At 40.8% G+C, this 17,768-nt stretch overlaps 1 protein-coding gene and 1 pseudogene across 1 annotated transcript in view; one reads left to right on the plus strand and one right to left on the minus strand.

The window, feature by feature from the left end:
• Positions 1 to 8,139, minus strand: part of ERCC6 (ERCC excision repair 6, chromatin remodeling factor) — a 47,584-nt gene extending 39,445 nt beyond the window's left edge. The window contains 4 exon segments of the mRNA XM_040563269.1: positions 1,443 to 1,551; positions 3,841 to 3,961; positions 6,356 to 6,789; positions 7,828 to 8,139. Coding sequence (XP_040419203.1) covers positions 1,443 to 1,551; positions 3,841 to 3,961; positions 6,356 to 6,789; positions 7,828 to 8,079 — 916 coding nt within the window. The 5' untranslated portion in view covers positions 8,080 to 8,139.
• On the plus strand, positions 4,354 to 4,504 carry LOC121073605 (annotated as a pseudogene).
• Positions 8,140 to 17,768: the final 9,629 nt, after the last annotated feature.

A 17,768-nucleotide genomic window follows, 5' to 3' on the forward strand; every position in this document is an offset into this window, starting at 1 on the left:
TTAACCATACCAGGACAGAGACACAAATGTTAAGGTACACATAAAAGATTGTCTTCCCACATGCTTCAAAACAAACAAACAAACCAACCAACAGCACACTATCTTCCTACTCTACAATACTAATATGCTAACATTAGGATTACGACTTTAAAAGTCACATTGGCTGCACATTGCATTGCCATAAAAGAACGCTTCAGTTAAACTGCATACACAGTTACTATACTTATTAACACAGTTAACTAAAGTTATAACCGGTATCTGAAGCATATGGTTATAGAGGAATGAAATCTCTTGAATTCAAGAAGCTGAAGGGAAATTCCAGCCTGAAATGTGTTAAAGGTCTAAAATTTCAGAGTAGCTATACCAGAATCATCAGCATGGCATGCTACTGTCCCATTAAAAACACCATATTTATCACCAAAGCATGTTTATTGAGTAACAATAATGCATCAGGCATGAAACCCCTTCCTTTCCAGCCCCTCAGTTTCTTGAATCCCTGGAACTGCTGAACCCCACTTCTTCTGTCACGGACTCCATTCACTTTCTAACTACATTTCATCACACTGGGTGCCTGAGTCTTACTGCATGAGCCTGCTACAAGAAAAAAGGCTTAAGATGATTTTCTGCTAAGAAAACTTTACTGAGGTTTTCACACCCAGTAAATTTTGTTGAGCCAGTAGAGAAAAAAAGAGCTCTGTGAGATCTGGAATCCACACCTGCGGTGGACACACAGCAGACAGGTGTTACACCTCTGCAACAGGATAGCTGAAGGGGGGGTAAATGCACAGGGCAATAATACTGTATGGGTCCAAACTTGCCCTGTAGAATACTGCAGGTAACGGTGGTGGGCAAGATACAGCCCAGCTGGAGTTACAAAATCCAAGCTCAGTTTGCAGAGGGCGGTGAGAAAGTAAACAGTGAAAATTGTTTGCATAAGAAACACTGAGAGAACAAATATATTGTTCTGGAAGAAGTTTTTTCTTTTATTTTATTCCTAAATGTAATGCAGCCTGAAAAAAATGAAACACTTCCTCCCTCCATTTCTAATGCTATTTCCCAACAATAAGAAAAAACAATTTTGTTAATGCTGATTGATAGCATACAGCATATAAAATGTAATTCAATCATGATGTTAGTCATCTTTATCAAATTAGCTGTGAAAAAAATGTTAAGATTTCCAATTTATTAAGCCCAATACTCTAATGTGCATCAGCCATCCCTACTGAGCTGAACATGGATTAACATCCATTTTTTAAAACTCCCCACATGAACATGCCAAGATCTGCAATTCTGCAGGTGCAGAGAATAAGCGTTCTTAAGTCTCTCTTTGAAAACAAACCACTGAAATTTATTTCCTTATTGGCAAGGATCTTGCAAGTTACCTTCAAACAACAAAAGGCATAACACCAAAGTAAAAGAGGACTTCCAGCTTTCTCCCATACCTTCATCATCCTCAAATTCAATCTCATTTATTTTATCAAGAATCTCTGTTCCACCAAGAATTGCTTGGAGACGTTTTTGTTTTGCGTTGATCTTCTTTAGCTGCTGCTCCTTGAATGAGAATTAGATACACCATTTAATTTTTAGTCTGATTCATAGACCTGCGATCTTTTTAAACAATACTTAAGTTAGAATATTTGCAGTATTTTCCAACAGAAAGTCATATTCAAATGTTTATTCAATTTCAATTTAATTCAATGTTTATTCAAATTCAATTTTAAAAAAAGAAGTGCAAAAAATTGTCACCATGTGTCTGTAGGGCATTGACTCATAGAACACAAACAATTTTGTGTGTAACTTACCTTAAAATACACATGCAGTATGATCAGATTATTTAACACACAGATTTCACATGTTCATTATGCATTTTTATGTCCATCTTTCAAAGTCATTTTATAACTATGCTGATACTAGCAAAAGAAGCCCATTAATTGCACTTGCAAGATATGCAGAGAATATCAAAGAATTTGTTCATGATTTGCAAGACTGGATTACTGGGTAATCAGCCACTAAAATCAGCTGTAAGATTCAGTAAGATTTATTTATCATCCCAGAAGTTTTAGAATGTTTGCTTAGAAATGGAAAATGTAAATCCATCAGTCAATATACATTTCTATACAGTTAATTCATGAATGATCACATCTAATTTAACAGCAAAACCCACAAAGTTAAATACTTTTGAAAAATAAGTGAAAAATTCAACATTACAGATGTCTTAAAAAGCATAGCTCATTAACACTAAGAAAATGATTCATACCTAGCTCTTCTGCTACACCTTTTATCTGACTGCAATATCCTCAACTGGGTATTTACCAGTAATGTTGCAATTCCTTGGTATTGCTAACTTCCATTTATAAACAAGAAATTCCAAACAGTAAAACAAAGACATAGGCAATGCAACTTTCCACATATGTAACTCCACTCCCAAAATATTTCCTCACCTACATAGGCACATAATTGAGGTTAAAAAAAAAAAGTTCAGAGCACAAAGAGTACTTTTTTTTTGTGAATAAAGATTCACTAGCCTGCCCATGCCCTCATGTAGTACTTTTCACACCACAAAGTGTAACTGTGTTCTTGTATGCTACAATATACTACAAAAGGAAAAGTACTAAAAGTCACTTCCACGTGTAAGAAGTTGTCGGAGACCAGCTTCAAATACAGTGCCTGCCTTCAAACAGGCTGTAATTTAACCAGATTCATGAGGTTACTGGAACCACTTTTACAGATTTTAGTTTTCATACAGGGATTGATAGTTACCGTTCAAATGCCATTAGAGATGGCTAACAATGGATTTCCAAAGATGGCTAACAATGGATTTCCAATGAGATATGAACTTCATCTGCAACTAACACTTGCATAAATTACTCAAGTAATACGAAAACAAGAAAATAGTGTACAATTACTTGATAACACTTCAGAGGTTAAGTGCAGTTTAACGCATCTCTTTCTGCTACTACCAGCTACTCATTTCTAGTCCTGCACCGCTATTCAGTACCACCCCCTCTTACTGTCTTTAATGGACAAGTTGTGAGCACAACATTATCGAAGTTTCTGAAATGATCAAAAGAATAATAAAATATAAAAAAAACACTGTATGGAGTCAGTGGCAGATGGCCTGAGAGTGGGAAGAAGTGTCTGAAAGCTTTTCAGTTAGGTGGTCATTAGAGAAATTATTAGGGTGCATTTCCATGAGACAGTGAGCAGATCTAAGAGCTATATTCCTGACCAGGACAAGTTCCCCTTCCTATTCACAGCTGTATAGGTCTACTGCTTACATTACACTGATGCCTGCTAGGTTGCTCTACAAGCTCCTTTGACCTACTATTCTGGCAGGAAAAAGCTAGAGCAGCTTCTGCCAAGTCAGTAAGTCAGAACAGCTCACAGAGGGGAATGATGTGTATTGGTACAGGAAAGATACAGACAGTGAGAGAGGACTTAGGGAAAGGAAGATGGGGGACGAAGACCACGGGAGCAGAGACTTAGATCAACTACATCACACCCTAACAATGCATTGCTATTTCTCTAAATACTACTGGGAAGGATTAATTAAAATTAATGCAAATCAGAAATCCAAGCAAGCCCTGGAGCATCAGCTTTACAGCTTGGTCTGAAATTTACAATCACTCCCACCCTGCCCCCCCCCCAAAGAACTCTTTCTCTTTCACATCTTTAGTTATTTACATTTTTTGGTAGAAAATTAAACCACGTACAAAGGGAAGGAGCAGCAATTTTTGATTGACTGTGATCATCTATCATTAAAAATGAAGTATATCACATAAGCCAAAACTTAAGTCAAAGGTAAGTATTGTCAGCAGGAAATTAATGTAATCTAATCACCTTGTTATATTTTTGCCGTTTCACAGAATCTAGTTTTCTGTTTATATCTTTGTTGTTGGCAGCTTGAGGTGAAAGTTGCTCAATAATTTTATTTATTTGTTTCAGAGATGATGTGCATGATCTGAAAAACAAAAAGATTGCAATGTACTGTTCAGCTCTACTAAGAAAAAATAGAACATTTGCAATTCAGACAGTTCAGAAATTCCAGGATGTTCAAGGGAAGATTTAAAAAAGACTAAAGGTAGGTTTCTAAATAAGCATCTTATTGTTAAACATCACTAGAAATACTGAACACTTAAAAGACTTCATTAAATATTCGTAAACAAAGTTTTGCTTATACTAGAATTTCAAAAGAAAGGTCAAACCACTGCAATATTTAGTGTTCAAAAGTTACAACATGATAATGCTCGCAAGGAAGTGACAGTGGTTGATTTCATCATTAAAGATAAACAAAATACAATGCAATAAAACACAGGTTGCAGGGACAAGTGCCAGGGACGGAAGTGGCGCAGGATCAGTTAAGATCAAGTGTAGTATCTGCTCTTAGATAAGTTCTCGACGAGCGGACTTAATATTAAATGAATTTTTGAACTCAGTAGTTGGATCTGGAGCTTGCTCCCTCCACTCCATGCATTGTCCTGATACTGTGGATGTAGCACTGAAAGACATGGTTTAGTAATGGGACTCAGTAGGTCAGGTGGATGATTGAACTTGATGACCACGAAGGTCTTTTCCAACCTACATGATTCTATGATACCATAAAATAATCTAAATGAGAAATAATATGTTTTCATTTTGGAAACCTGTTTTAATAGTTACACGCTGTTATATAGGAAGCCCATTTGTTTTACCTATACAGTTTCAGGAAGACAAACTAGCTCAAAGAATTAACAGCACATGTACATTAAACTTTTTTTTTTTTTTTATTTATGCAAAACCATTTTCCATATCTCTCCATACAATAGGAAATTCCGGTTGAACCACATACTAAAATCTAGTATAATCTGTTACTGCTGCTGAATTTGTTTGCAAGAATGAGGTACCGCCCCACTGTCAGAAGCAATAAACCTGTGCTTGTTGATTGAAACAGCAGAATATTTAATAAAAGATATACAAATAAGCATCTCAAAGCATTATGAAAAACATCATAGAAAACTTAACAACACCTGTAAAGCAGCCGTAATTCCCCTTGTATGCAAAGAAATGCACTATATAGCTTCCTGAATTGTTAGATCACTTACCTCTCTTCAACTCTAATCTGGACTCTACCACTGATGTCCTAGGAGATGCATTCTGCCAGCTATCAATGCTGTCTGCACACCTTCAGCCTTCCATTCCCCTTCAACACTACTGAACCATACCATTCCCCTTCTCAGTCCTCTTTTTTTTTTTTTTTGCTTTTAGGTACAGCATCCTTTTGCAGATGGTGTCCGACCTATTGGCCTTTGCTTCCTTGGCCTAAAGGTCTCTTACCACTTACTGCTACTACCCTCTTCCACAAAGCTTTATTTAACAGAACTGTGGGATTTAACTCTAACTTCAACCACTTTTTTTCTTCTCCTTCATCTACTTACATTATGAGATAACATTCACACAAATTTTGCTTCTACTATGAACTCCATACCAACTACTCAAAAAAAACCGCTCAGTGTTAGAGGACTCTGATCAACTTTATCATGCTCTACTCACATTTTCACTTCTGTTGGTCCCTCTATTCAATAAGTCAGCTGTATCTCTGCTTTTTTTCTCAAAATCAACTTTTAGACTTGCACTCTTCTGCAGCAGTGGTTCTGCAGGTCTGTGCAAACCACTTGCATCCTCATGTAAATCTAATTTTAAGACTGTACATGGAATTTGAAAATAGAGGGGTAAGAAAAAAATTATATGACACTTTTAAAAGAAAATCAAGACAATACCAAGTAACAGTGCTGTACATCCCTCTTTCAGTAACTGGATAATCTTATTAGACTTGTGGCTCCTAGTTAAGCATTTGATTATATGAAGGTGTCCTTAAGTACTTTGTGCAAACATTTGTGATAAAGTTGTCTTAGATGCAGTACACTGATGTTACCAATTCATCCAAGCTACGGAAAATAACTGTAACAAGTTACAGAAAGCAACCAGAAGCGGGTAACCACATGAAGCATGCAGGATTGAAGAAGTGGTACTTTTCTGAATATAACTTTGAATAACAGAGTATAATGCAGTTCTCCACTGGCCAGGAAACAGACATGTATCTTGGCAAGGTAGGCAACAAAGCAGAAAAAGGAGATGCGCTCTGTGTCTTATGTCTCTACTGCCCTGATGCATGACTGAACAAGTCAAATAAGAGCTATGCTTCATTGTTCTGATGTGTTTTTTTTTTTTTCCAAAAGGTGGATGATTCAGAAAAGTACATGTGCCCTGTCTAGTGCTTTGAAAACACCTTTTTATGTTCCAATTTTTTAAAACATGAGACACTGGGCCTCATTTGATTGCCAGTAACAGAAAAGAACATTAAGGACACAAAACTTACCTTAAATCATCCAGCACCGACTGATACTCCTTCTCAGCATCAGCTATTTTTGTTGCTTTGTTAGCTTCATTAATTGCATTATCTACTTGCTGAAGAACTCCTTGCTCCAATACATCCTGGTCATAGACATCAACTCCTAAACCTTTGAGTTCAGCAGCCTGTGCGCTATAAGAAACGGACTGAATCTGCTGCCTGTTGATATGTAACAGGGGTTGTCCTCTTCTGGGCACCTCCAAAGGAACCGCCATAGAAGTGGATGGCTGGCTGGGAGAGTTGTGAATTCCAGAACTATTACCCAGGTCACTGTTGCACATGCCATTTTCTTGTTCAGTTCCTGATTCTTCAGCATTATGGAGGCGATTATTGCTTACAGTAGTACCAGTGTCTTGTTCTTGAATATTGTCTGCTAGGTGGTTGTTTTCTGTTGGCATCCTCTGTTCAAAGGCAACAAAGAATGATAAGAACCACATTGTCATAAGAATATTTGCACACTTTCTCATAAAGGTTACAACCAAATAGAAGCAAAACAATATGCATATTTCTTTACGAGAAATTCTTAAACTTCTTAAAGAAGAGTACAGCATGGAATAGTCCTGGAAAATGCTTGTATTAAGAAGATTACCTGCAACTACTACTTCATTATCAGAGAGTGAACCGAGTCTTGCCTGAACGGTCACGCTCCAGAAGACTACAACAAAACACGTGCAACGTAACATACCCCAAAAACAAAAATACAAGCGTTCAAAACAGGATAAGAGTCTAGTTTAAAAAAACACCAACCAACCAAGATGCAAACAGCAACAACCCCACTGACATTTACTGAGTATGTGAAACAGCCTGACATAAGTTTTCAGTGGGATGGAATGGCAAAACAGTCAAGTTGACTCTTGGAGGCAGACGTGGAGATGTGTCAAACCTAAATGGAAAAGCAGTTATGTTTCTCTGTTTGCTGATGGTAAGAATACAGCCAGAAACCCACGTCCATCTCTGGGGCACAGCCTCTTACCTTTTGACAAGATAAGAAACTACGAGGGAGAAGCCAAAGAGAGCAACTGGAGAAGAGAGAAACCTCCAGTGCTGCATCGCAAGGAAACGCAGTCAAGGGAAGACAGAAGTACCTGAACATCCGACCAGGGCACTTGCCAGCCCAGCACCGCTGACAGCCGCCGCAGGCTGCAGCCCGAGGACCCAGCCCGGAGCAGCAGCAGCCCCCACAGGCGATGGCACACCTCGGCACAGGGACCGGGGCACCCGGCGCTGCCGCCGCTCGGAGCCCTCCAGCCCGCGCCAGGACGCGTTTGTGCTCAGCTCCGGGTGGGCGCAGGGTGCGCTCAACCACGCGCAGACCTTACCCATGCAGGCGGCCTTCCGCGGCCTCCCCCCGCTTCTTCCTGCCGGCCCCGGGGAAACGCAACGGCCCGGCCCCGCCACCCCCGCCGGGCTCCCCCCCTACCCCGGGGCGCAGCGCTCACCTCCCCCGCTGCCGCCGCTCCGCCACCGCCAGCCGCCCACTGCCGCCGCTCTGCCGTCACTTCCTCAGCCGGCCGCGCCTGCGCCGCGCTGCCGGGCCTGCCCCGGCAGGGAGCTGTGGGTGTAGAAAGCCATAGTAGGGGGAAGATGTCCGTTATCTTCCTCGTGCCCTTCCGTTTTCTCCCTGATCCTCTGACAGTGACAAAAGCAGAAAATAAAAACCTTTTGGGGGGCTCATTGGGCTTTCTGTCCATTCTTCCCCTTCCTTCAGACTCCCCACCGCAGTGCCATGAGGGACCTGCACCCAGCTCCTCCTCTTTTGGCCAGCAGGACTGATTTACTCATTTATTTATATACTTATTTTCTTCTCAGCCTTGGGCCAACTGAGAAAGGACAAATACGTAGTAGATTTGGATATTTATTTTTTTTGGTAAATACATACTGAAGCAGTTAAGAGCTGAACTCAGCTTCAGGGAACAATTTGCCATTCAGATCAACCACAGAATTTCTTTCTTCGGCTGCCCGTTAGTTGCCCTGCTCTGTGTGTACTTACTGTCGTCTCTTTGCAGTGACTTGAAATGATGCAGATGTTTAAAGAAATATTCTTTTGTAAATTTTTCAGGTGTGGGTAAAAGTAAGTCACAATGCCTTATCCTTCCCACACTTAACTTCAACAAAATGCTACACACCAACAGGGAAAGAAAGCTTGTGTGCTACTGGAAATGCATTTATAGTGCACCTTTGATCCAAACAAATCCTGGTTTTTACCAATTGGTCACCCTGTGTGTAGAAGATTGTCAAGATTGTGTTGTAGAAATGTTACAGTAGTTTAGAGGAGTAGCAAAAGTCATGTTTGTGCATGATGACATAATGTTTAATCATGAATGCTTATGGACATAGGATGTACAGGGAGAGAAGACATTCATTAGACTTTGGGTTTTGTCTTCATTACACCCTTTCTTTAGGGTGTACACATTGATAAGGTCACCCTTGAGCCTTCTCTACTCGCGGCTAAGCAGTCCCAGCTCTCAGCCTTTCCTCACAGGAGATACTCCAGTCCTTCAGCCATCTCCTTCATGGCCCTTCGCTGGACACTCTCTAGTGGCTCCATGATGTCTCTTGTACTGGGAAAGTCCTAGTCTCTATAGGCAATTGTTGTCTGACATTTTCTCAACCATGTTTCTACAGCGTGTTGATGGAGCTGCGTTTTACCATTACTGTGGTAAAACACTGTTGATAAATGAAGTGCCGAGTGATTCAAGCATTTCAAATGTCCTTGAAACATTTTTGACAAATTTGTCGCATATCTAACACACCCACAGAGTCCCTACACATTAGCTCCAAGAGTAGGAGTTCTGTTACTTTTTCTCATAAATCACCAGCACTGACAGCTGCATAAAAAAATATTACATCCTACTGAGTTTTCCACGTGCCCGCTCTCTGTGAAATTAAACCATTTCCTTTAGTAGCCACTGGTGTCAAGCTTGAATGAATAACTCTCAAAGTTGTTGTTGGCCTGGCTTTATCCTGAACAAAGATTACAAGACCTTGACTGAAGATGTTCCTTTCCCATCCATCTATTCCCTTATTCCATCCTGTTCCCAATCTCTGGAATTCTCAAGGAAACACAGAACTGGTTGTTTAAGGTCTATAAGGCCAAGACCTGAAAGGTCAGCAGGAAAAAAAAAAGAAAAGAAAAAAAAAAAGTGCTTAATTTAAATACTCCTTTGTTTCTTTTGCTCTGAAATATGCTACTACTGCAAAAATCGTTTACTTAGCATTTAAAGACTTGAATGAGGAGGCTTATTTTTAACCTTTGTTGCCGTGTTCTAAATACAAGGAATGATGTTTTGTAATTGCTGAAACAACTGAAAATGTGGAGTGCAAAGTCTTCCAGCAGAGTGAGAAAGGCAGCAACCGGGGTGCATTTAAGGACAGAGCAACATCAAACTGTTGTCAAAACTAAACTGCATTATGGAGGGGTAGGCTCAGTTCTCCAGAAACTGATTAATGAGGGGGGAAAGACAAGTTGTTGTGGAATAATAAAATAAGAGCGTTGTATTATTTGCCAGGAGAGGAGTTTTCAAATGAAGAGCTGCTTCTTTCTCAAGCTTGAGAGGAAAATGAGTAAAGATTTTGTTATATATTAACGGATTGCTGATGTTGTTAGTATTAAGTCCAGAAGCGGGAGGCTATAATCCAACATTAAATACTATGGCTTTGAGGCAGGTACTTGCAGAACAAAACAGTTATGCTGTTGTCCTGACTAGGACTCCAAACATCCCTGGTAGAGCTTGCTCATCAAGAACACTATTATGCTCTGTAAGTGGGGGGATATATGGTCTTTGTGAGAGTACTCTGAAACCATGGTATAAAAATGTAGCAGGCCTTTCAGGCAGAGACTGATCACTGTCATCTGTCTGTGAAATGCCATATACGCTGGCAATGACATATAAATAATAAGCATATTAATAAACCTGTTGTACAACTAGTCTTTTGCAAACTGAGTCATGCTCCCAGGTGGTGTGTATGTAGTCTGTTTGACTGAAGTCTGCCGAAACCAAGTCTCCCAGCAGCTGAAAATCAATGTGGTTCCATTAAAGTCATAGAAAGGATAGATTCCTATAGACCTTTGAAGTTCATTCTGCGGTGGTTCATCCTTGGTGCATTTACAACACTATGCCTTTCTTTCTCTTACCTTAACACATAGTTCTGCCTAAGCAGGTGAGATCTATAGTTTTAATGTGTTCCCAACCTCAACTATTTCCTGGAGCTGTCCTCTAAAAAGGTTTTTAAAAAAATACAAAATCTGTATTATATAACAGAATGGCTTTGAAGTTATATTTCCTATGTAGTCATTTTCACAAAGAAAATTATCCTCCCATGAACCACAAGTTCAGTTCTGCTGTCAGCTACATACATGTGTGGTTTCTAATCCTTTCACATAGTTGCTGTTGGAGTCCCATGCATCCATGTTTCTCAGTATTTTACTATAGCATTCCATTGTATCTACCTTCATTTTTTTTTTTTTTTTACATGTAGACGACTGCTAGCTGCAGTGCAGCTACTCTGCTAAATCACTGGCAGTGTGTTTTTTTGGGCTGGACAAGTTCTGCTTGTTTGGTTAGTTTTTAAAATATTGTTAATGTAGTCCAAATCTTCACCCCTCTAGCATGAAAGCATTAATGATGACACTTAATCGTTGCTGGAGCTGGTTCTGGCAGCTTTTGATATACAGTAATTATGCTTTTTTACTTGAACTGGTATGGCTGGCAAATTAGACTGTGTGGACTTCCTCCCTTTCTGTTGGCTTTGCAGGATTACTGGCTGGAAAGGATCCTGGCAGAGTTTGTAAAGCAAGAGCTCAGTGCTCAGCTGTTACTTCTGGTGGTCTGTGAGGACCAGCAATTAGGCTTCCAAGAAAGCTCAAATAGAATAACAACTTGGAAAGGAAGCAATTTTTTTCTGTGATTCTGAACTGGGTTATGAAAAAACAGGTTCTGTAGTCTATTGTCAATGATGAGATGGAAAGGGGCAGTGGTTTAATTTTTATTCTATCATTTTTATTCAGTTTCCTATTGTAAAATGTTATCCTGAGAGTCATGGAATGGGAATACTATAAGAAACATAGAATCATAGAATAATAAAATAGTTTTGGTTGAAAGGGACCTTAAAGACCTTCTAGTTCCAATCCCCCTGCACTGGGCACGGACACCTCCTGCCAGACCAGGTTGCCCAAAGGCCCATCCAACCTGGCCTTGAGCACCTTCAGGGATGGGGCATCCACAGCTTCTCTGGGCAACCTGGTCCAGTGCCTCACTACTCTCTGAGTAAGGATTTTCTTCCTTATATCTAATCTAAACCTAGCCTTTTTTAGTTTAAAACCATTATCCCTTGTCCTATCACTACACTTCCCGAGTCCCTCCCCAGCTTTCCTGTAGGTCCCTTTTAAGTACTAGAAGGCCTCTATGAGGTTTCACCAGAGCCTTCTCTTCTCTAGGCTAAATAATCCCAATTTTCTCAGCCTTTCTTCATAGGAGAGGTGGTCCAGCTCTTCAATCATCTTTATGACCCTCCTCTGGAGCCACTCTAACAGGTCCACGTTCTTCTTGTGCTGGGGGCCCCAGAGCTGAACGCAGGGCTCCAGGTGGGGTCTCATGAGAGCAGAGCAGAGGCGGAGAATCCCCTCCCTCGCCCTGCTGGCCATGCTGGCCATGCAGTCCAGGATATGGCGGGCTTTCTGGGCTGCAAGTGTTTGTTGCTGGTTCATGATGAGCTTCTGATTCACTATTACCCCCAAGCCCTTCTCCACAGGGCTGCTTTCCACCCACTCGCCACCCAGACTATATACATGTTCCAGCAATGTACCCAACATACCCAATAATAATGTGCTGTGTATAAACCCCTGGTTTCTAGCAGGAGATGGTTCTCTCAGGTCCCTAAGTGGCCTGGTTATGCTGTTAAGGGTGTGCCCTGCTGACACTTGGCCAAATCATCATTCTTGATTTTTTAATTAGGCCTTTCCTTCACAGATTTCAGTATGTATTTTGCTAAACTGAAGACTAAGGAAGGACTTTGGGACAGGACATGATATTTATTTTGTTCTGAGGAAATCCTGTACATGAACTACAATTAATAGCAAAGGAGCCACCACACAGAAAGGCTTGACTGACTAGCCAATAAAAAGTTAATCTGAACCTCCATATTTTCAGAATTACGTGACCCCAGCATTTGAACATCTTCTCTGAGCTGTCATCACACAACTGTATACATGCATTAAGGTGATCTGAGATGGCTGAGCCTCAGGCATGCGACTGCTACTCCTATTTATGGAGCAGTCCCAGTGGTGGCAGTGCTTTGCTAAATATTTAAAGACCTTCCTTGTCCCAGAGTGCTTAGGCCTAAGATTTTCATTTATTCATAGATTCATAGAGCCTAAGGCCAGACGGGACCATTAGATCATTTTTTCTGACCTCTTCTATGACACACAGTAAAAATTCTCACTCAGTAATTCCTACATCAAGCCTGTGTCTTGGAGTGGAGGTAGCACACATGGCTTAGCAAGACATGACATTTTGATTTCAATACACTACACAGCAGAAAATCCGCTAAAAGTCTTAGTAAGTTAATCTAGGGACTAATTCCCCTTGCTATGAAAAACACACTTCAAGTAGCCTGAAACACAGCAGATTTAAAAAAGAAAAAAAAAAAAAGAAAAAGTGTGCTTAAATGAGAGGTTGGCCTTTTAAATAATAGTAGAGGGAAAAACTCAAATGGAATTTTAAAAGAAATCTCAAATGCAACTTTGTAAAATATTGACGCTGAATTTCAGGGGGACAAACTTTCCCTTACTTGCTTAGAGGTCTTCAGTGGCATGGACACCCATGGTTCCAGCTGGAACTTCTCTGAGCAGTTATCTGTGCTGTGCGTGTTCCTAGAAATGCTGCCACTGCAGTTGAGATGATCACCTGGGAACACTTGTCCTTCCTGAGACAACTTTTAAAAGCTGAAAATCCCAACACTATGCTAAAGGGTTCTGTTAGGCAGGTATGGAGTATCCTAGTGCACAAAGGCAGCACTGTTCTTATAAAAAACAGATGTCAGTGGCAGATTTTAGTGCATATTGATTTAGCTTCTCTAGTTTTCAGTCCTTTCTCGATGAACTATCAGCTGTGGGTCTGAGCCAACACCTTAGGAGGTTTCTGTTCTAGCGGTGAAAATGCTGTACACTGAGGCCCACTGACACTTTTAAAACAAAATGCTAACACTGTGGAGTTGTGATGGAAATAGATAATAAATGATTTAGGGGCTGCATTACTTCTCAGGAGGACACAGAATTGCTGGCAGCATTGGCAGAAATGGGAATTCCATCCACAGTAATAAAGCATCTGGATCTCTTTGTACCAGCAAGTTGAGTGGCAAGTATCTCTCAGAGCCATGCCAGTGTAATAAAGCTAATATATCAACTTAAGAGAGCTGCTAAGCCCTTTGAAAATAATTGTGTAGTTGGCAAGCAACAGTAGTTTTTGCTTTTTATATTGCAGAGAAATACAACTTTTTAATCTTTTTATTGTTTTTTCTTTTTTTCTCCCTCCTCTTCCTACCGTGGTGTATTTAAGAAATAAATAGCAGAAATCTGCTCCTGATGCATTAGTAATTTGGAAAATTCATGACTGCAAGTGAGAACAAATTCCAGAAGTCAAGGTTTCTTCTACTACTTTACCCTAGTTAAATTGCTCATCTGGATTTCCTCCTGGGTATGTTACCACCAGGCATTGCTGGAATATATGTCTATTGCTGGACATAAAAATAAAGTTCTTGAGAATAACAGATTCTTAGGAAAACTCCATCTTTTTGCTTATCTGGGCTGCATGTTTCTGCAGGGGAAGAGAACAAGTGACTTCCTAGCCAAATCAGCTTGTAGAGGAACATTCCTGAGCTTGCATCCAGGTCACTGGTTCATGTTTTGTCTTTGCTCTCAGCACTTGTCTTAGCTCTCAGCACTTTCTAAGGCCCTGTATAAAAAGAAAACATATATTAGTTTTAAGTACATGCTGAGACCATGTTTGAACTCTCAGATGGTGTCAGGAAGAGAAGGGTATAGATATTCAAGTACTCTGAAGTCTGTCACCTCCAAAACCAGGCTGGGAGACAGACCCAATAGAGAGAGGCCATCTGCCTGCTTTGACACTAGAGGGAGTCATCGCCTAAAAGAAATCACAAAGGCTTCTAAAATAGCGAAATTTGCAACGATTTATGTCTCTTGGAAAGGAACAAAACACTGATTTCTTTTTAAAGCCCCTGTTTTTATTGGAATACGTTATGGGAGGCCTCATTTGTTGCCCAGAGTGCTCTTGGCCAGAGTGAAATTCAACCTTCATGATGAGGCAGGCAGATTCAGCTCGCCCTGCTCTGCTTTGTCTTAGCTGGGCTCCCCCGGGAGAGCCGTATGCAGAGGGCCTGGAGGTAGTTCAGCCTCTATAAATAGCTCATTGCTGAATTCTTGTGTGAGCGGATTTTGAAGGCTGTGCCAGAGGATAAAGACTTGTGTTGTTTTAGTTCACTTTACACTGACACACTCAAACCGATCTCCCTGTCTGGCCTCGGTTTGTACTCAAAGCAGAGGCCAAGAAGATGAGATGTCTGTGCCTCGCTCTGTATTTATTTCTCCCTAATTGCAAGACTCTAAGCAAAATTATAGTGATTGACTTAATGGAGGTGGGTAGGTGGGGATTGTTGTGGTCCCTAAGGAGGCTTTCCCTCTCCCCTTTCATCCTATTAGCTCCTCCGGTTACAGCACAGATTCTGTACCATGTAAGAGGTAGATAGTGCATGGCTTCCTCACCCATAGTAGGACTGCTTCCTCGTCTGTACACTACATACTGCTAGGCCGATTGAAAGGACCGTACAATTTAAATACTCATCTGAGGGCTTCACAGCGGTGGGTGTAACGTAGTGGGGTATAAGGCATGTATTTTGCCGAGTGGAGAGTTGCATTTCTAAAGTAAGGGAGTAAAGTAAGGTAAGGTAGCTAAAAATCCTGCAAGTTAATTCCACCAAGGTGGGGAGGGCGTATGATTGCGTCTTCTTTCCCTCACGCATTATTCTCACAGGAGTAAAGATGGTTCATGGAGAAGGGAAATAGCTTTGTCGGAAAATCCCAGGAGCTAAACTATCTGCTAAGCTCTGTTCAATGGAGATGCTTTTTTCTTATTCTCCTACATTTATATCCCCTTCCCTCAGCTGGAGAACACAGCTACTCCTGGCAGGGAAAGGGGGAAAGAAGTGCCGTGAGGTAGTATTTTCCAGGCAGGTAGCAGAGATGAAACACCGTTGAAGAAGCAATAGAGGCAGAGCTGAGGTGCACAAATGGGAACAGAAGCAGCTGTGAGAAGGAAATGTGGCCAGAGAGGAGAGAACAGATGTGAAGACTGAAAGAAGGGCTGCTACGGGATCTGGGGACCAGAATTAATTGCTGAGCAGGGCAGTGCGGAGGTATATGGGTGGCTCTTTTCAGTGGATTTAAGTCTTTGAATTGTAGTGAGGTATAGCATACATGCTGATGGGCCCAGGTGCTCTAAGATCACTACAGTGAAGGTCTTAAGAGACAGGTCTGTTGTCAGAAGGTGCAAGTTACAGACTCTTCAAATGGATGGCAGGAATTTAAAAGAATAATAAAATGTGTAAGTTACAGCTATCAAGATCCTGTTTAGAGTGTCTTATGTTGTTGTCTGAATTTATCCTTTAACAAGTTCCAGGCAGTGCTCTTTGTCCTTTTGGCAACACTTAAAATGTCCTGAGTCTCTGCTGAAGTGGGGCTTCATCCACTGTTCCTGACGCATCCTGCTGCGCCAACTCAGCCATCCACTGCTTCTAAATAAAGGAGCTTGCACAGCACCTGTCTGCAGTTTCATTCTGTGGAACTCCTTGGACACCTCATCATTTGTGATTTGCACCTCAAGGCCTTGAGATATGTTTTGTTAAACAGCTAAAAGAAAATTGCACTGGGAAAGCTGCTGATGTGGTTCCTTTTCCCTTTCAGAACACAATCCTGCAGATCTGTAGTTATTATAGCAGATCTCTGTTTAGAGCAAGGAAGATTTCTCAAGGTGCTGTTTAAAACTTCCTGGTTTGTGCTGCAAATTGTTAATCAGTCCATGACAGCATAAATAAAATTAAAGGGTTTAATTAAAACTAATGAATGAGCGAATGGAGAATACACCGCATGTTCCTCTTGCAGAGCCCTGGTGCTGTGAATAATTAAAATGTCACAAAGTAGGAGATGTCTTAGTAAAAATGTTGGAGCTGCAAAAACAGAGGCCCCTGAACTATGGTAGTTTGAGAGGGTTTTGTTCTTTAAATGGGTTAAAATCAGTTTATGTAAGTTAGGGGAAAGATACAGAAATATATACAATGCTGATTTTCATTAGGAAGAAGTCAAAGTTGGAAGCTTGGTGCCAAACAAACCCTGCTGCATTTTGGATCAGTCTGCATGTCTCTGATGATCAAACTATTTTCATACTATATCAATTCTAAGCCCATATCAGCAAGAGGATTAGTTTCTTCTTTTGTCTCATCTGTGACTGTGTTTTTGAATAGCTCACTAGTTATTGCAAACTACTGCATTGTTATTAGTTGTTAATGTTCTGTCTAATGAAAGCACAAGCATTCTTTGGGCCTAAAACCAGTCCGGAACTGGATCTGACTTTGGCTCAGGTTTAATGTACGTGACATGGTCAAATAACAGGCCAAGAAAATCATTTCTGCTGGACTGTTTTAAATAAATCTGGGGGCATGAAGTTGGAATTAGAAAGATGAGGCCAAGAGGCTGATTAAACTGTTGTAAAGCTCATGATTACAGGCTAGGCCCAGAATATCAGTTGTAGGAATAATTGGGAAACATCTTCCATCTTGCTGCTTTACAATGGCTTGCTAATATTTTTGTCTGTGATAGAATGTGTTTGGTATCACCCCTGTGTGATCTGTTCTAAGGCTGGCTTTCTCCTCAGCTCTGGATTTTTCCCTGGATCTCCTGACACCATGACATCTTCTGAGGCAAAGAGTCTGTTGGAGGCTGAAATAGGATCTGGGTAAATGTCCTGGCTACTGACACCTCTGATGAAATAGTAATGCCCTTGTAGACTGCCTTCTGTGCCATAATGACCCAAGGTGAGCCTCAGTGAGGGATCTCACTCAGTCTAGAGGTTTAACTACATGTATTGGGAGGTTTAAAAGGTACCATACCTCCATCAAGTGCCTCTAGAGGCAATGATCTAATGGCAGGCAGTATCTGATTCAAGTTAGAGTGGGGTGAAAAGGTGAAGATCATCCATGAGGTAAATGGCTATTCTGTTGTATAATTCTAGCTCCCTATCGTCTAATTTCCTAAGATGACTGAGTAAATAAATTTACTGTCAGAATCACCAGCAATTTAGTTTGGTAG

This window comes from Cygnus olor, chromosome 7 (genome assembly GCF_009769625.2).
Source record: "Cygnus olor isolate bCygOlo1 chromosome 7, bCygOlo1.pri.v2, whole genome shotgun sequence".
In the NCBI taxonomy this organism is placed as follows: domain Eukaryota; kingdom Metazoa; phylum Chordata; class Aves; order Anseriformes; family Anatidae; genus Cygnus; species Cygnus olor.